This window comes from Miniopterus schreibersii (genome assembly GCF_964146895.1).
Source record: "Miniopterus schreibersii genome assembly, chromosome: 13".
Classification (NCBI taxonomy): domain Eukaryota; kingdom Metazoa; phylum Chordata; class Mammalia; order Chiroptera; family Miniopteridae; genus Miniopterus; species Miniopterus schreibersii.
Window position 1 is genome coordinate 14,369,677 of NC_138113.1, and position 17,977 is coordinate 14,387,653.

The window sequence follows — 17,977 nt, forward strand, 5'->3', positions numbered from 1 at the left end:
ACAGTTCTTTTATTAACTTTTTTATACTTAAAATATGTCACTGGTGGAATTAAAAACAAAATTGGATACTGCAAAAGAAAAAAAAATCAGTGAACTTGAAGACACAAAGAAATTACCCAAAAGGAAGCACAGAGAGATTGCTGAACTGTGGGACAATATTAAGCTATCTAACATACTTTTAATTGGAATCTAGAAAACAGAGGGTGACAGAAAAAATATCTGAGTTAATATTTTTCCAAACTTGCTGCAAACTATAACCTGCATATCCAAGAAACTTGGTGAGTCCCAAACAGGATAAGCTCAAATTATTCAAAGACACATGATATAAAATAACAGGAAAATGGTAATAAGTTTTTTTTAAAAATCTTAAGGCAACCGGAGGAATAAAGACACACTGTATTCAGAGGGTACAAATATTTTAAAAATCACAGACTTCTCAGAAGCTGTATAAGCCAAAATACAATAGAACATTTATGAAGTGCTATAAAAAAAAAAAAAAAAAAGTAATGTCAACATACCAACTGAATTCAATGCCTACCAAACTACCTTTCAAAAATGGGGTAAAAAAAGCTATAGTAATCAAAACTGTGTGGTACAGACAGGTTGAGCAATGGAAAAGAACTGAGAGTCCAGAAATAAACCCAAACATTTATGTCCATTTGACTTGAACATTCAATGGGGAAAGAACAGTCTCTTCAACAAATGGTGCTGAGACAACTGGATATCCACATGCAAAAGAGTCAAGTTGGACCCCAACCCACCCCACATACAAAACTTAACTCAGGATGGATCAACAATCTAAATGTAAAAGCTAAGACTATAAAACTCCCAGAAGAAAATACAGAGGCAAATCTCCATTATCTTGGATTTGCCAATGGGGTTTTTTTTTGTGGAGTTTTTAAATATATCTTTATTGATTTCAGAGAGAGGAAGGGAAGGAGATGAAGAGATAGAAACATCAGTGATGAGAGAGTCGTTATTGATCTGCTGCCTCCCACACTCCCCCCACTGGGGATCGAGGTCACAACCTTGGGCATGTGCCCTGACCGGAAATCGAACCACGATCTCCTGGATCCTAGGTCAATGCTCAACCGCTGAGCCATGCTCGGCTGGGCCCAATGTTTTTTGTGGGGTTTTTTAGATATAATACCAAAGCATGAGTAACAGAATAAAAAAAAATAAAACTGAATTTCATCAAAATTAAAAACTTTTATGCATGAAAGTATTACCCAGAAAGTAAAAAGATAATCTATAGAAATGGTAGAAAATACTTACAAATCATGTATCTGATAAGGAATTCCAGAAAATATAAAGAATTCTTACAACTCAATTAACAAAAACACAACACAATTCAAAAATGGACAAAGGATGTGAATAGATATTTCTGTTCAGATGATGTATTAGTGGCCAATAAGCATATGAAAAGTTGTTCAACATCATTAGTCATTAGAGAAATGCAAATCAAAACCATAGCGATACAAATTCACACTCAGAATGGCTATTACCAAAATAAGTAAGTGTTGGCAAGGATGTGAAGAAAGTAGAACCCTTATGCAATGCTGGTAGGAATGTACAATGGTCCAGCTGCTCTGGCATTCAGTTTGGTGGGTCCTCAAAAAGTTAAACATAGAATTACCATATGACCCAGCAATCTGACTCCGAGATACCCAAGAGAAGTAAAAGCAGGGAACTCAAGCAGACACTTGTACACCAATGTTCATAGCAGTATTAATCACTAAAGCCAAGAGGTGGAAAAAACCCAAATGTCCATCAAGTGAGTAAATAAATAAAATATGGTGTGTGTGTATACATTAAAAGACAAATATTATGAGTCAACTTAAATGAGGCACCTAGAATAGGCAAATTCATAGAGTAGAACGGTGGTTAGAAGAAGCTGGGGGAAGAGTCAACAAGGAGGTTAATGTTTAATGGGTACAGATTTTCAGTTGAAGATCAAAGAAAACATTCTGGACGTGGATATTGGTGATGGTTACAAATAAAGTGAATGACTTAATACCACAGAAGTGTATTTACAAATTGGTAAAATAGTAAATTTTATGTTATGTATATTTTATCACCAAAATAAAAGTGTCTTTGTGTATCTGGAGCCCTGCCGGATAGTTTATGCTAACAATGTGATTGATGGTGAACTGGTTGTGTTCTGGTACCGCGCTGTCTGTCCTGGGCCACACTGTATCAATATGACCTCTGCAGGAGAGAGGAGGGCTGGAGACTGAATACCTAAGGTGCTGCTCCATGCCTACAGGACTGACCCCCAGTAAAACGCCTGGAACCAAGGCCGAAGCGAGCTTCCCTGGTGGCAGTTCTTCATACTTGATTCACACAGCACTGATGGGAGATGAGCGCTGTCCAAACAACTTCACTGAGAGAGGATAGCGGGACATTCCCACCTGGTTTCTGCTGGACTCCACTGCATGCACCTTTTCCTTTCCCTGATTTTAATCTGTATCTTTTCTCTGAAATAAATTTATCTATCAGCATAACAGCTTTTCTGAGTTCTGTGAGTCCTGCTAATAAATCATCTAACCAGAGGTGGTCTCAGTGATCCCTGACACAGATGAAAACGCATTTACCATGTAAATATTAACCATAAGAAAGCTGGGTTGGCTTTATTAATATTAAACAAGAAACACATCAGAAGAAGAAATATTACCAGAAATTAAAAGGTACATATATAATGATAGTCATCAAAAAAACATAATCCCAAACATGCACATCAAATAATAGAGATTCAAAATACATGAAACAACAAGTCAACAAACTAAAAGAAAAAAAAAAGACAATTCCAGAATTGTATTTAGAAATTTCAACACTGCTCTCAGGATTTGACAGAAATAATAAATGGAAAATCATTAGGAATGTAGAAGATTTAAATACAGTAACACAACTTAACCTAATTAACATTTAGAGAGCATTCCACCCCACAACTACAGAAAACATGCATTATTTTCAAACAAACACGGAACACTTACCAAGGCAGACCATGTAATGAGCCATAAAACAAGTCTATTCTTAGTTGTCTAGGCCCAAAGGAAAAAACCAGCTGCAACATTTCCTAAACTTATTTGACCATAAACCCTTTTTGCAAAGGCTTCTCTCCAAGGACTACTGTTTCTCAGAACTTTTGGGAAAAGCTATGCCACCCATTTTCAACACCTCTTCCTATTCCTCCTCTTGTGACTATCAAAATAAGGGACTCAATAAAAATATCCTTTCCTAGACTACCAAGCCAGAATTAATCAATCATATGAAGTACATGCAAAAAGTTCTAAGGCAGGCCCTGGCCAGTGTGGCTCAGCTGGTTGGGTGTTGTCCCGGGCATCAAAGGTTGCTGGTTCAATTCCTGGTCAGGGTACATGCCCAGGTTGTGGGCTCCATCCCCAGTAGGAGGCATTCAGGAGGCAGCTGGTCGATGATGTTTCTCTCTCCTTCTCCCTTCCTCTCTCTCTAAAAATCAATAAACTGTTCAAAAAAAATCTATTTTAAAAAAGTCCTAAGGCACGAATAAGCTTGACATATCTGGAGAACAGCACGGGAGCCAGAATGACTGGAAGAGCATAAGGATAAGGGTAAGTGGAAGGAGATGAAATCAGAAAATTAAACAGAGGTCAGAGCATGTAAGACCTTCTAAGCCTTGGTGAGGATTTTGAATGTAATTCTAAGTATGATGGGAGGTTTTTGAAAGAAGATTATTATCTTATTTACCTTGTTAAAGAATCTTTCAGGCGGCTATGTAAAGAACAGAAACTAAGCAGCTGGTTAGGAACCTTTGGACATAGCATGAAAGATGACTAAGGCCAGAGTGGCTTAGACCAGACATAAGTGTGTTTGCCAGGGAAAAATGCCCAGGCAGATCTAGATAAATTGTGTTCAGATGCCTTAAAGCATTTTCTTTTCTTGGATCTCAGGACATCCCCTTCTCCTACTCATGAAATACTTAATCTGTTTCCTTTGCATGATCACCCTCACCTGCCCAACCTCTTCAAGTTGGAAATGTTTGAAGGCCCAGTAACTGAACCTCTCTTTTTTAGCTACTCTTATTCCTACGGTGATTTTATCCAGACACTTGGCTGTAAATATCATCTATGTAATGATAATTCAATTTTACATCTCCAGTGTAGGCCTTTCCCCTAAACTCTAAACTGACACATACAGTTGACTACATAGTAAACATCTCAAACTTTAAGAAAAAACAAAATTGAGCTCCTAACCTTCCCCTTCCAAATGTGTTTCTCTTAAATCTTCCCTCAGATAATATCAACTCCAGTATCACAACTGTTCAGGGATAAACCTTAGGAGATATCCAAGACTCCTCCATTCTCTCACGCCCCACTTCCACGTCTGTCGGCAAATCCTTTCAGCTCTACCTTCAAACTATACCCAGTGCCCAGCCGGGCATGGCTCAGCGGTTGAGCGTCGACCTAGAATCCAGGCAATCAGGGTTCGATTCCTGGTCAAAGCACATGCCCGGGTTGCAGGCTCAATCAATGACTCTTTCATCATTGATGTTTCTATCTCTCTCTCTGCCTCTCCTTTCCTCTCTCTGAAATCAATAAAGATATATTAAAAAAAAAAACAAAACTATACCCAGTAACCAACCACTTCTTACCCAACCCCACTGCTATGACTCAATCCAAGCCATCATCATCTCTCACTTGGATTACTTCTTTCTTTTTAACTGGTCTCCTTGGTTCTGCCCTTGCCACTGCCTTCACCACTCCCCAACTGTAGTCTACTCTCAACAGAGTAGTCAAGTGATTCTTGTAAGTCTAAATGAGATCATGTCATCAACTGCTCAGAACCTTCCATGGCTATCTCACGTAAGTAAAAATCCTTACAATGGTCAAGACCTAGTACAATGGTCAAGACCTAGTATCATCTGACCACATGTTTGTGCCTCCACTCCTGGGATTTACCTCTTAACCTCCTATCAGACTACTCTGCCCCAGGTCACTTCACTCCACCTTCAATGGACTACTTGCTGTTTCTCAAATACTCCAGGTCTGCTCCAGTCTCAGGGCCTCTGAACTTGCTGTGTCCTCAGACTTAAAGTTATCTAGCCCCTAAAGTAATCTAGAATGCAAGCCTGTTCGTTCACCTCCTTCAAGTCTTCACCCAAATGCCATCTCAGGGAACTTCCCTTTCCACACTATTGAAAATTGCAAGCTTCTCACCCTTTAACTGCGAACACCCTGGCTCTGTTTTATTCGCTTTGTAATGCCCTAGAGCCTCTATTGAACACACTGCCTATTTTACGTATTTACCTTACAGTCTGTCTCCTCCAACTAGAATGTAAGCTCTAGGGATTTTTGTTTCGTCTCCTGCTACATACATACCTCATCCCTAGAGCAAGCAGTACCTTTCACACTGAACTCCGTTTGTTCCATACTGAAATAAGGCCTCTCCAGAAGTGCCAGGTATGTTAGGCCCAATACACATTCTGGGACTAATCTAATTAAAATATACCAATTCTTTTGTCAGTATTTATAGTATATGAATAATATTCAAAATTCATAAATGTTTTTAGTTATGCTTTTATTATTTTATAATCTAAGCTACTTACCTGACAATTACAGATTGCTTACTCATTCCAAAACAGTTCAACTTCTTACTCTGGAATTACTATAAACAGAAAGAACAGAGGGCTTCAGCTACAAGGCCTAGGTTCAAATCCTAGGTCCACCACTTACCAGTAGTATGACTCAGGCGATTTAGCCTCCTCTTAGCTTTTCATCAATAAAATACCAAGGTGGGGGTAAAGACCAGCCTGCCTTACCTATCCTACATCTAATCATAATATTATTGTGAAAATAAAAAATGTATGAGAAAATGCTTTATAAGCTCTAAATGATATGTAAGTATGAGTTAAATGTCCACACTGTACTCTGGAAAAACCTGAATGGAACAGAAAAGTTCAGTGTTTGGGGCAGCATATCTCACCATACCTCCCTGCCGCTAACACTAAACTCTAATTTTGGAGTCAGACTGGCTCTTCCACTTACTTGTACTTCAAACAAGTTACTCAACCACTCTGAGTCATTGTTTCCACACCCATAAATGGATATAATATCAACCCTGTAGCATCCTTTTGAAGATGAAAGATTATACGCACACATATGTAATGTACCTGTAGAATACAACATTTTCATTTGTTGCAGTCTTGTTCTTCTTTCAAATGGAGAAAAACCCAAAGACAGATAATATAAACTATACCTCAAGATAGAAAGTTAATTTTAACTTGGAAATTGCATGTGAAAAGACAAGAAGAAAAGTGAGAAAGAGCTAGAATTAATCAAACAATAATTTCAACAGTTTTCCTATTAAATTTGTTCTTTCCTTCTTGCGTTTCTCTAAGATAAAATAATAGGATGAGCTGCAAAGAAAAATCAACATATGGAAAACCATATTTAGTATTCCAAAAAAGTTCATTTCAAAACTAAACACTATAGCCCGGCTAGTGTGGCTCAGCAGTTGAGCATATACCTATGATCCAAGAGATCAAGCCCAAGTTGCAGCTCGATCCCCAGTAGGGGGCGTGCAGGAGGCAGCGAATCAATGACTCTCTCATCATTGATGTTTCTATCTCTCTCTCCTTCTCTCTTCCTCTCTCTGAAATCAATAGAGATATATTTTAAAAATATATAATAAAATAAAAAACTTTGATTCACCAAGACACCAAATCCGGAAAGAGCTAACTACAAAGTAGTAGGTACTTGCAATAGATATATCTAACACGATTGTATCCAGAATATAGAAAGAGCCCTAGCTGGTTTGGCTCAGTGGTTAAAGCATTGGCCCACAGACTAAAGGGTCTTGGGTTCTATTCCAGCCAAGGGCACATACCTCAGTTGCAGGCCCAATCTCTGTCCCTGGTCAGGGTGCATGCAGGAGGCAACCATCGATGTGTCTGTCTCACATCAATGTCCCCCTCTCTCTCCTCTCTCTCTGAAAAGCAATGGAAAAAATATCCTCAAATGAAGATTAAAAAAATAAAATATATAAAGAGCTACAAATCAATATGAAAAAGTAAACAGTGTAATATAAAAGGGGCAAAAGACTGAACGCTTCAATAACAGAAATCCAAACGGCCAATCAACATGTTGTCCCTAATATGAAAAGGTACTCCATAAGTCATCAAGAAAATGAAATTAAAACAACAGTGCAATACCACTACAAACCCTTCCAGAATAACTAAAAATAAAAAAGACTGACAATACCAAGTATTGACAAAAATGTAGAAAAACTGGCACTCTCATACACTGCTGGTGGGAATGTAAATTTATAAAACAACCCTGCAAAACTTTAACAAAATCTACTAAAAATGAACATACCATATAACCATAACTATGACCTAATAATTCCACTCTAAGATATATACACAAAAAAATACATGTTCACCAGGTAAGAATATACAAAAATGTTCATAGCAACAAAACTATAAATAACCCAAATGTCCATTACAGTAGAACGGACAAACTGGCACAGTCACACAGAATATATGTATACCATCTCTGTACACCACAGAATATAGCAGTGAGAATGAACCAACTACAATACAACATGGATTAATCTCATAATGGTAATGTTGAGCAAAAGCAGCTCAAATAAGATATATCAGCATATGGCTCTACTTATACAGAGTTCAAAAACAGACAACAATTTTCCACAGTGTTAGAATACAAGGAACACAAGGGTGGAGTGAAAATTGCTAGACTGATATGTTTCTTGAGCTGGGTGCTGATTACATAAATGGGCTTATTTTGTGAAAAAAGTTCATTGATATGTGAGTCATACTTCTTTAAAAACCTTACATTAAATGAGGTGCCCAAATGGGGGATCAGAATTTCTAATCCTTTCTTATCACCAAGATTTTTCACCCATACTATGGTCAGAGACTTAAATGAAACAGTCCTGTATCACCCCCATTGTTCTTCAGGATTAAACATCAATACCTCTGTCCATATCTACCATATGCCAAGCACTCCGACATTCATTTATTCAAATACTTACTGCCTAACTACTATGTATAAAACCTGAGCTGAGTATCTAGGGTACAAGAAAATGAGGAAGATATGGTCCCTGGCTTAAAGTTTTAATTTTAGAGAAGACCACATACACAAATTACAAGGTAAATAGATCGAGATAAGCACAGGATATTATGGGAGCACAAAGGAACATCAAAAACTGTCTGGGGGGAAAAAGGCATCAGGGTAGGCTTCTTGGAGGTGATAACACCTGAATCTTTAAAAGGTACATAGGAGTGACCTAGCCAGGTACCTCAATTGGTTGGAGCATCAACCCTGTATGCCAAGGTTGTAGGTTCCACCCCCAGTCTGGGCACATACAGGAGTCAACCAATGAATGCATGGATAGGTGGAACGAGTCAAAGTTTCTCTCTCCTCCCCCTCCTTTCTTCTCTCTCTTTGAAATCAATCAATAAGATTTTAAAACAATAAAATAAAAGGTGAGTAGGAGCTATTCTGACAAAGTACATTCCAACAGAGGGAACAGCTTTGGCAAAAGCACAGTGATAAGAAACGGTACAGTGTATTTAAAGAAACAAAGAACAGCTGCTGAATGTTGCTTAAGGGAATAAAGGCAAGAACTGGGATGGGTGGGGGGGAAGTGGCCAAAGAGATAGAAATATGCCAAGTCACGAAGGGAGTTATTAGGCCTTAACCAATTGGCTAGATGGGACAGTGAGGTTTATGTAAAGAAATTATGTAGTCAGATAGACTATTCAGGGAGCAATGCAGAAGATGGAGTTAAGGGGGATAAGGCTGGCAGAAAGAAGGCCGGTTAGGAGGCAGTTATAACTGTCCTGTAGGAGATAAAAAGGCCTGAAATGATGAGATGCAAGCTATAACAAATCTGGAGAAAAATACAAAGTACAGACACATTATGCCTCTGGTCTAGAGATCACACTGTGAGAACCACTAACCTACACTAGGGGTTAGCAAATTTTTTTCTGTAAAGGAACAAATAGAAAGGATACTGGGCTTTACATATAGTCTCTATTGCACTTCCTGGTTTCTGTTTTTTAAACCCTTTAAAAATTAAAAACCTTTCTTAGCTAGTGGTTTTTGTGGGGTTTTTTAATCCTCACCTGAGGATATATCTTTCCATTGATTTTTAGAGAGAGTGAAAGGGAAGGAGGAGCAGGACAGAGAGAAACATCGAAGTGAAAGAGACACATCACTGGTTGCCCCTGGCACCATGTCCCGACCTGGGCGGGGGATCAAACCCGAGATACTTGCCCGAGACTGAGAATCTAACCCTCAACCCTTTGGTCCAAGGGCCGATGCTCTAACCACTGAGCCAAACCGGCCAGGGCTGGACTTTATTTTTTTTTAAAGGCAGCAGGAGGGATTTGTGAGCACAGTAAGTTTCCTGATCCCTGCTATACACCCATAAAGAAGTGAGGATTAACCTTCCTAGAGATTAATTTTCCTAAAATGCTACGCTAATATTAGTTCCCTACTCAGACACTTCTCCATTGGTCCTGATGGCCTCCAGAGTAAGTCCAATCCCTGTGATGCAGCATCCATAGACATCTATGCTCTAACTCCAACCAGGCAGATGTACTACACCCCTGTGAATCTTCCATTCTTATTAAATTGACCTACTTATATTTACCTGCCTCTGTATCTTTGTGGCGTTCCCCCATGATCTTCCTCCTTTCCAAAGCTACACAAATACCCTTTCTTCAAAGCACAATTTGAATCCTACACTGAAGGGATTCCATCTCCTCAGAACTCCTAAGAGCACTGTCTCAATTACTGATATTTACTGGCTGTCCTGAGCTATTGCTTACTTCAAATAAACTTTATATTCTTGAGGGCAGGGAACAATTTATACTTCTCTCTAGCATATAATAAGGGATAAATATAAATGAAAATATATGTGTATATGTATGTAACATGTATACATGCACTTCTTTTCTAAACTAGCTACTAACTGAAGCAAATGTGATTTCACCCTTACCTTGCATCAGTAATTGAACACTTTAACTCCATAGACAATCTGAATGCCACAGAACCACAGAATGAACATCTACAAGTACATGACCCTCCTGTCACATGGTTTGAGGACTAGTTTACCAGGGAAACAATAATAATACACATAGAATTTTTCCAATGGTCAATGTTATCAATAGAGGTACACTGGGATAATATTAAATACTTAAGTTACTAGATCAAGTCAAAGTTTACTACCTATATTTTCACTTAGTTTTAAAATGCAAAATAAGATTTTACAACTAAATTACTTTAACATCACCCTTAATTATTACTCAAATTTAAAGTCACATATACATACACACATACATACACATATACAAAAGCCATGCACAGTCTGAATTTTTTTTTAACAATAAAGTTCTCTGTGACAAGTCACATTACCAAAATGGCATTAGTGATTTCATTCATAATTCAGGAAAGACAATATATTTTAAAATTTTAAGGAAATAGTCCATTTTAGTTTACTATTGAAAAATAGCTATAATCACAGAACGTTTCAAGCTGGATTGATGGATTCTTCCATTTGAGATCACTGAAGAAGTTTTTTCAAGTTCAAAGCGTGAACAACTGTGCCTTATTTTACTACACAAAGAACATTCAAGAAGCTATAAAAATTCCTCCAAAATCATTTGTCCACATTTCAATGCCAACTACAAAGAAAGTTTAAAACATTTATAGAAAGGTATAAAAAAACAAAAGCAAAAGAAATTAACCAGAAGATGGCTATGAAAGTGAATACTGATACTTTTTAACTCTTCAAAACACATTGAATAAAGTTTAGTATTAACAACCCTGAAAAGACTATTATTTACTGATAAATTTAATATTCATAATGTACTAAAGGAAGGACAAACCCAGGAACCAGGGACTCCCGTTTCTCAATTCCTGTTTGGCCACTGGCTTAGTAGTCTTGGGCACATCCCCATATGTTGAACAAGAAAAGCTTAACTGGCATTCTAAGGTTGTGAGAATTGATGAAATGTTTATGAAGTACTCTAGGGCCATGAAGGAAAGCCACTGTAACCACTAAATGTCATTTAGTTAATACAAAATTGTAGCTACCTGTTAGGCCTGCAAATCCAAGCGTAAGATTCTTTTGTGTCTTTTTAACAGAACAAATCTTCAGTGAGTCAGTAAAGTGTGTGTATTTAATGAGCTAGTTTAGCAACCTCAGAGAAATGAATTTTCTTCCAAATCTTTGTTTTCCCACAAACTCTGTCACTATCCAACCCAACTATTTGCAAAGGGAGACATGGCCTGATTCACATTACGGTTACGTCCAGTTATTGATGAGCCAATACCAAATAACTGAAAACTATTAGGAATCACAGTGGAACTTCGTTAACTTACCAGAAATGTGAAGCCTTAAAGTAACCCCAGAAAACAGTCATCCTAAGAAGAGCTTTATTAAAGGGAAAGTCCCTACACTTTTTTAAAGAGCTGGAAAGTGATTTTAGACAGTGTGGACATCACACTAAATCCGCTCAAAACCTAATTTGTTAGGTAGTTCCAGAACCTGCGCGGTTTTGAGTGACGAAAGCCTGGCGAGGTTGCTCAGGAGAAAGTGCTGATGCCACCTCTCCCGAATGCCCCTCTCCTGAATGACAGTAAAATGCGAGCACTGACAAAAGAGCAGGGAGGCCACCCCGAGCCTGGCTTAGCAATACTTCCACCCTACCCCCCCCACAGAGCCACACACCCCAGCCAAGGCCCTCCCCTTCCAGGGCTCACGCGCGCAGACCTCGTCTCCAGTTTGGCAACGTGGGAAAGTACACCCCTTCGCTCCGTTCAGGACGGCTGAGCACTCGCGGGCGGGGGGACCTGCCGCTCTCCACCCGCCGGGGGAAAGGGGACACTTCCTCCCGCGGCCGGGCGCAGCGGCGGGCGACGGCGCTCCGGGAACTCCCGGGCCTCGGCCGCCGGCGGGCGGGCGCGGCGACCCTCCCTCGGCTAGAGGCCGAGGGTCTGGAAGCGGGGCTCGGGCGCGGGGCACGCCGCCCTCCCGGGGGTGGCGGGCTCGGGTCCGGGAGCACGGGGCGCACATTCCTTCCTCGAGCCCGGCCCCGAGGGACGGCGCGGGCGGCCGGGTCGGCAACTCTCCCTCTCGCCCAACTCTGGGGTGAGCGCGAGGGCGGCCGGGCCGGGCTGCCCGGCGCGATGCCGCCCGGCGGGGAGGCGGCGAGGCCGGCCTGGGGTCCGCCGCCGCCCCACGCGGTCCGCGGCCGGAGGAGTCCGCGCCCGGGTCCCTCCCGCCGCCGCGGGGCAGGGCCGCCGACCTCGGCCGGCCGGGCGCGGGGCCAGGCGCGGCGGCGGCGGGCGGCGGGCGGCCTGGGGCCCTACCTGAGGCTGTGTACCAGCTCCCGGCGTGACTGGCTTCCCGGCAGACCACTCGGTTGGACATCTTGGTGCCTGTGCCGCCTATGGTGCACGAGGATGAATGAGGAGGCGGCGGCGGCGGCGGGAGCGGCTCCGCGAGGGGACGAGACGCCGCGGGCCCGGCCCAGGAGGAGGCGGCGGCGGGGAGGGGATCAGCCCGGCCCAGGAGGAGGAGGAAGAGGAGGAGGCGGCGGCGGCGGCCCAGCGGGAGGAGGAGATGGCAGCCGGGGCGGTGGCGGCAACAATCAGCACAAACTCCGGCGACCGCCGGAAGATGGGGCCCGCGGCGGCGTCCCCGAAGCCCGGAAAGCCCTGGCCCCGGCCCCCGGGGTCGCCGCTGCTCCCCGGCGGGGCTGGTTCTCGCCGAGCCGCCCCCACGAACCCGCCCCTCGCGGTCGGCCGCCCGGAGCCGCCGCCGGTGACCCCACCCCCGAGACTCCGCGCCCGCCCCCTCCCCCCACCCCCGCGGGACTCCCAGCACCCACCCCCACCCCGGGCGGGCCCCGCCGCCCGCGCGGCCGCCGGCCTGCGGCCCCGCCCCGCCCCTCCTCCGGCCGCGCGGCGAGGCTAAAGGCGGAAACCGGACCGGCCGGGCGGCCTCCGGGGTCGCGCGGGCCCGCGAGGAGGGAGCGGAGGCCGCGGCTCCGCGCACACAAAGCCCAGCGCCGGGCCTGAGCCGGGAAGGCAGCCCCGGAGCCGAGCCGACGCTGCCTCACGCGCCGCTCTGACGGGCCTGCCCACTGAGCATGCCCAGCAGCGCGGCCGGGCCCGCCGGGGAGCCCAACGTGCTCGCTCCGCGCTCCGGGCTTTAGAGGCGGCAGCGGCGGGGGAGGGGAGCGGGACGCAGCCGCAGGCAAGCCCCCGCCCCCCGGCGGCCCCGGGAGCGCAGCCCCTAACCCTCGGCCCTGGCGCGGGGCCTCCCGCGCTCGCACCCGCGGGCCCCGGAGCGCGCCCCGATGAGAAGTTCCCGCGTGCGGGCAGGTACGTGGTGTCCGCCTGAGGCCCGGTCGGCGCTGGGCTCCGCTCCGCGGGCCAGCCCGACCACCTAGCCTTGGCGCTCACACTGGAAGCGCTGACCTCGTTTCGTGGTATATTTACGTAGGTGCATGTCTTACCCCCCTACCTAGACTGAAGTGTGGGAGAGCTAGCCTGTCTCACCTGTAAGATGGGGATGACAAAACTCGGGCGTCCCTAAGGTTATGAGTTAATATAGAGCATGACAGTAGGCAAACAGCAAACGTTATTTCCAACCCTCCATTACTTTATCAACCGCAGTATTTCACGTAAGGGTCAGGAGCAAAGAATCCCTTTAAAATCATAGAAGAGCCCGGCCGGGCGTGGCTCAGCGGGCGAGCATCGACCCAGGATCCAGGAGACTGCGGTTCGATCCCGGGCAGGGCACATGCCCGGTTGCGGGCCTCAGGCCCCCCAGTCCGGGCCTGTAGGAGGCAGCTGATCAATGATTCTCTCATCATTGATGTTTCTCTCTCTCCCTCTCCCTTCTTCTCTCTGAAATCAATAAAGATACATTTTTTTCAAAATAAATAAAAATGAGATAAAATTATAGAAGAGTCACAGAAAGTAAAGGTGTCTTGGACCTCCAAGGAAGTGTTCTTACGAAGTAAACCATTCCAAAATTGGTAAGACAGTAAGAGAAAGTTGGATATCTTCAATGAAAGATTTGGGGTTAGAAACCATAAAGCTGTTTTATCAGAATTTCACAGCAAACAGATCTTTGGTAGAGTCCAAAGCAGACAACTAGCTAATATTCAAGCTGCCTAATAGTCAATTTTCCCTAGTGCCATAGTAATATATATGTATTTTAATGTTCTATCCTATTCCTACACCTCCCACCTTTTTCAGCTTTAATGACCAAGGTCTTGTGTGAGATCCCAGCCCTAAAGCCTGGTCAATTACTAAACCACTTCTGACTTTCAAACCTTTTTCTAGTTATTAGGCTAACATGTCTCCACTGAATCTATATACATATTTCTTTACTCAGTGTTTGACCTCTCACTACGCCACTATCCTGCCCACATATTAAGATATGAAAAAAAAATGCAAATGCCAAGTAGTCACTGAAGTAGGACTGGAGCTCTGATTCTGTGGTACCCTTCCCTGGAGTACCAAAACTCCATGAAAACTGATGAAATGGTAAACTTTTCACTGTAAATTTCAAGAAAAGTAAACTGTTGATATGGTTGATATGGTGTTGATAACAGGGGATAGCTCTTGAAGTTAATTATTGCTGATTTGGTTTATATGGCCCAAAAAAGGGAGGGGGCACTGTATACAATGAAGCTTCATATTTCAGGCTGGAAAATCAGATTTGAGTTCTGTCTCTGTCACTCAACTGTGTAATCATTGGCATCTAGTAATTTAACATTTTCAAGCCTCAGTTTTCTCATCTGTCAAATGTAAACAGCAGTAACATCTAACAGGCTTGCTGTGAGAATCGAGGTATGTGAAAACAATTTATAAGCTCTTCTTCGCAAACATGTTATCATTATCCTCTGCTCCTAACAACAATCCCAAATCTCATTCTAAACTAGTAATCTAATTTAAAATTAAGCTTCCATCCTATTAAAATACTCATTTGGAGGCTTCTTTCCCCAAAGGGTTTTTCTTACTGGTCAAACTTAGCAAATACCACACTGCCAAGCAAAGTGAAAGGTTAGAGGAACTTCTATTATCTCTAGAATGCTCTCAATATATCCCATCATTACTCTCCTGTCCATCTTATTCAAGGGTGGACTGTTAAATAAGTTGAAACTATTCACTTACCCACCTCCCCTGAATTAAGAAAGATCCATATAATGCAGAATACCAGGAGAAGTGAATTTGGCAATACTGTACAGTTCCTATGTTACTAACAATTTCCATTATATCCCCAGGGACTTGGGTTTGACACTGCATAAGCATCATTCATAGGAAAGGGCAAGAAGCAAATCTTCATTAATAGAAGGCTTCCTTATGAAGCACAGACCTTCAATAAATAAGGTGCCACTAGTCCATCTTCTGAAATAGCATGTTGGATATTTACTGCATCAGTCTGTACTAGCAAATGACCAGAAACAACCACAATGTCCATCAGTATGAGGTGTTAAATTAGGATGTATCACCCAGCCGGGCGTGGCTCAGGGGTTGAGCATCGACCTACGATCCAGGCAATCGGGGTTCGATTCCCAGTCAGGGCACATGCCCAGGTTGTGGGCTCGATCAATGACTCTCTCATCATTGATGGTTCTCTCTCTCTCTCTCCCTCTCCCTTCCTCTCTGAAATCAATAAAGATATTTAAAAATAAAAATAAATAAATTAGGATGTATCCATACATATGCACCCATTAAAAAGAATGAGGAGGGGTATAAACTGGTATGGAAAGAGCTCAAAAAAAAAAAATGAAAAAAGCAAATTGCAGAACAACATGCAAAAGTATGCTGCCATTTGTGTAAAATGAGTACTTTCTCATACACTTGTATATGTATATACATGAATACTGTTACATCTATTGTGTATACATGAAGGATACACAACAAACCTAACAGTAATTGTTTGGATGGCTGAGGTGCAAGAATAGACAAAAGATTTAAACTTTTCAATGTACAGCTTTGTGTCTCTTTTGAATTTTGTGTCACATAAACATACTACCTATACAAAAAATAACTTGTTTACATCTTTAGGCTTGATGTTTGGAATCTATGTGGCAATATTAAATTGACCATTTTAGATTTTACTCATCCACAGGTGACAGCTTTAGGATCCCCCTAATTCCTGAAAACTCTGTATCAGAAAAATATCCTAGAATACCAAAGGTTTAACCAACCTTTTGAACAAATAAAGGTTGAGAGAAAAGTTTAGCATAAAGATGCCCTTTTGATTTCACTAAAAACTGGTACTCCAACTTAGTCAACTTTGCCTTTCTTCTTTAGAAACAAAACTTCATAAGTAACATTTATGTACCTTACAGTGGGCTAAGTACTTACATATTTAATGATTCTTATAAGATGAAAATTTGTTCATTTCCAATTTTTTGGAATAAATTTTGTACATAAAACTGTTTCAAAATGTATTATTAATATTATTTAGGATTCCTAGAAATGAAATAACTGAGTCAAAAGATTTAAAGTTTTTTTTAAAGGCTGACAATTTTTTTTTTTTAGTGACTTTCTCTTTTATCTCTGGTGACCTATTTTCCACTACTATGTACAGGGGTGGGCAAAAGTAGGATTACAGTTGTGAATACCCAAAAGTTTATTCTTGTCTTATTAATTACTATATTATTTGTATTCTTAAATTATTATCATTATTTCGTATCCTTATATCTTTTAGATAATGATGGCTGCTAATTTAACCAACAGCCAACAAAAGTGGCCTCTTAAACCTACTTTTGCCCATCCCTGTCCTTTCCTACTTTTTTAATTTAAATCCAGAGACTTTTAAATTAGCAGATTATCAGTGATAGTCATTTACAGCTTTCACCGTTTGCCCCTTGTTTCAGGCCTCAAATTTGTTAATGCGTTTCTGGAATCCAATACAGGAAAATATCTGGCTACAATATTTTATGCTATCCCTACCACCATTCTAACATGTTTCTAATGAGAAGTTATCAGTCTTAAAATCCTACTATACCTTCTAAATGGGATTTAAACAAAGGTCCAACATTCTTCCTTGTAGGCTCATCAGAATTAGGTAGAGGATCTCCTATCCAAACTACATTTCTTTTTTTGCAATTCAAGGTCTGTTTCCTCTAGGAATCTATTTCTGATTTACTCTACCAGTCCTCTCACTAACCCACCTAGCAACATAATTCAAGAATTCACTCTATAGAATATAGTACTTCTTACTCTATTTCTGTATTTGTTTACCAAACAATATCTTCCCCATTAAATTAAGCGGTCAAAGGGTAAGAACTGTTTCTATAATTGCTAGCTACTTATAAAATACCTCATCAAGCCCTAGCCAGTTTGCTCAGTGGTTAGAGCATCAGCCAGCGGACTGAAGGATCCTGGGTTCGATTCCAGTCAAGGGCAAGTACCTCGGTTGCAGGCTCAATTTCTGGCCCCAGTCGATGCTCAAGTGGGAGGCAACCAATCGATGTGTGTCTCACATTGATGTTTCTCTCTCTCTCCCCTTTACACTCTCTGAAAAGCAATGGGGAAAAAAATCCTCGATGAGGATTAAAAAAAACACAAAACCTCAAGATATAGTAAAAGCTTTAACTGATTTCTATTTAAACAACTTACTGGGGTAAGTGATGCTTACCCCAGTGATTTAGTTAAACAAATCTCACTTCCCTCATCAAAAAATGAAGTATTAAACCTACCTCACAAGGTTTTGAAGATTGACAATTCACATGAAAAGTATTTACCATGATGCCTGGCACATGTTAGTTGCCATGTGCTCTGCCAGCAAAAGACATGCCTATTCTCAGCCCTTACCAAAAAAAAGTATCAATTTCAAGATTAATTTAAGCCCTATCTCAAAGATAATTCAATAGGACACTAGAAGTAATGGCAGCACGAGGCAGAGTACTTCTATATTATTTCTAAGTGATCGTTAA

At 42.0% G+C, this 17,977-nt stretch overlaps 1 protein-coding gene across 3 annotated transcripts in view; it reads right to left on the bottom strand.

The window, feature by feature from the left end:
- Positions 1–12,836, bottom strand: part of MEMO1 (mediator of cell motility 1) — an 83,219-nt gene extending 70,383 nt beyond the window's left edge. For 2 of the 3 annotated variants that reach the window (XM_081156236.1, XM_081156235.1), the window contains exon 1: positions 12,381–12,794. In XM_081156236.1, coding sequence (XP_081012362.1) covers positions 12,381–12,441 — 61 coding nt within the window. In that variant the 5' untranslated portion in view covers positions 12,442–12,794. Of the gene's footprint in view, positions 1–12,380 lie in introns of all 3 variants that reach the window. The other variant, XM_081156234.1, reaches the window with a different exon arrangement.
- Between the last annotated feature and the right edge of the window lie 5,141 nt (positions 12,837–17,977).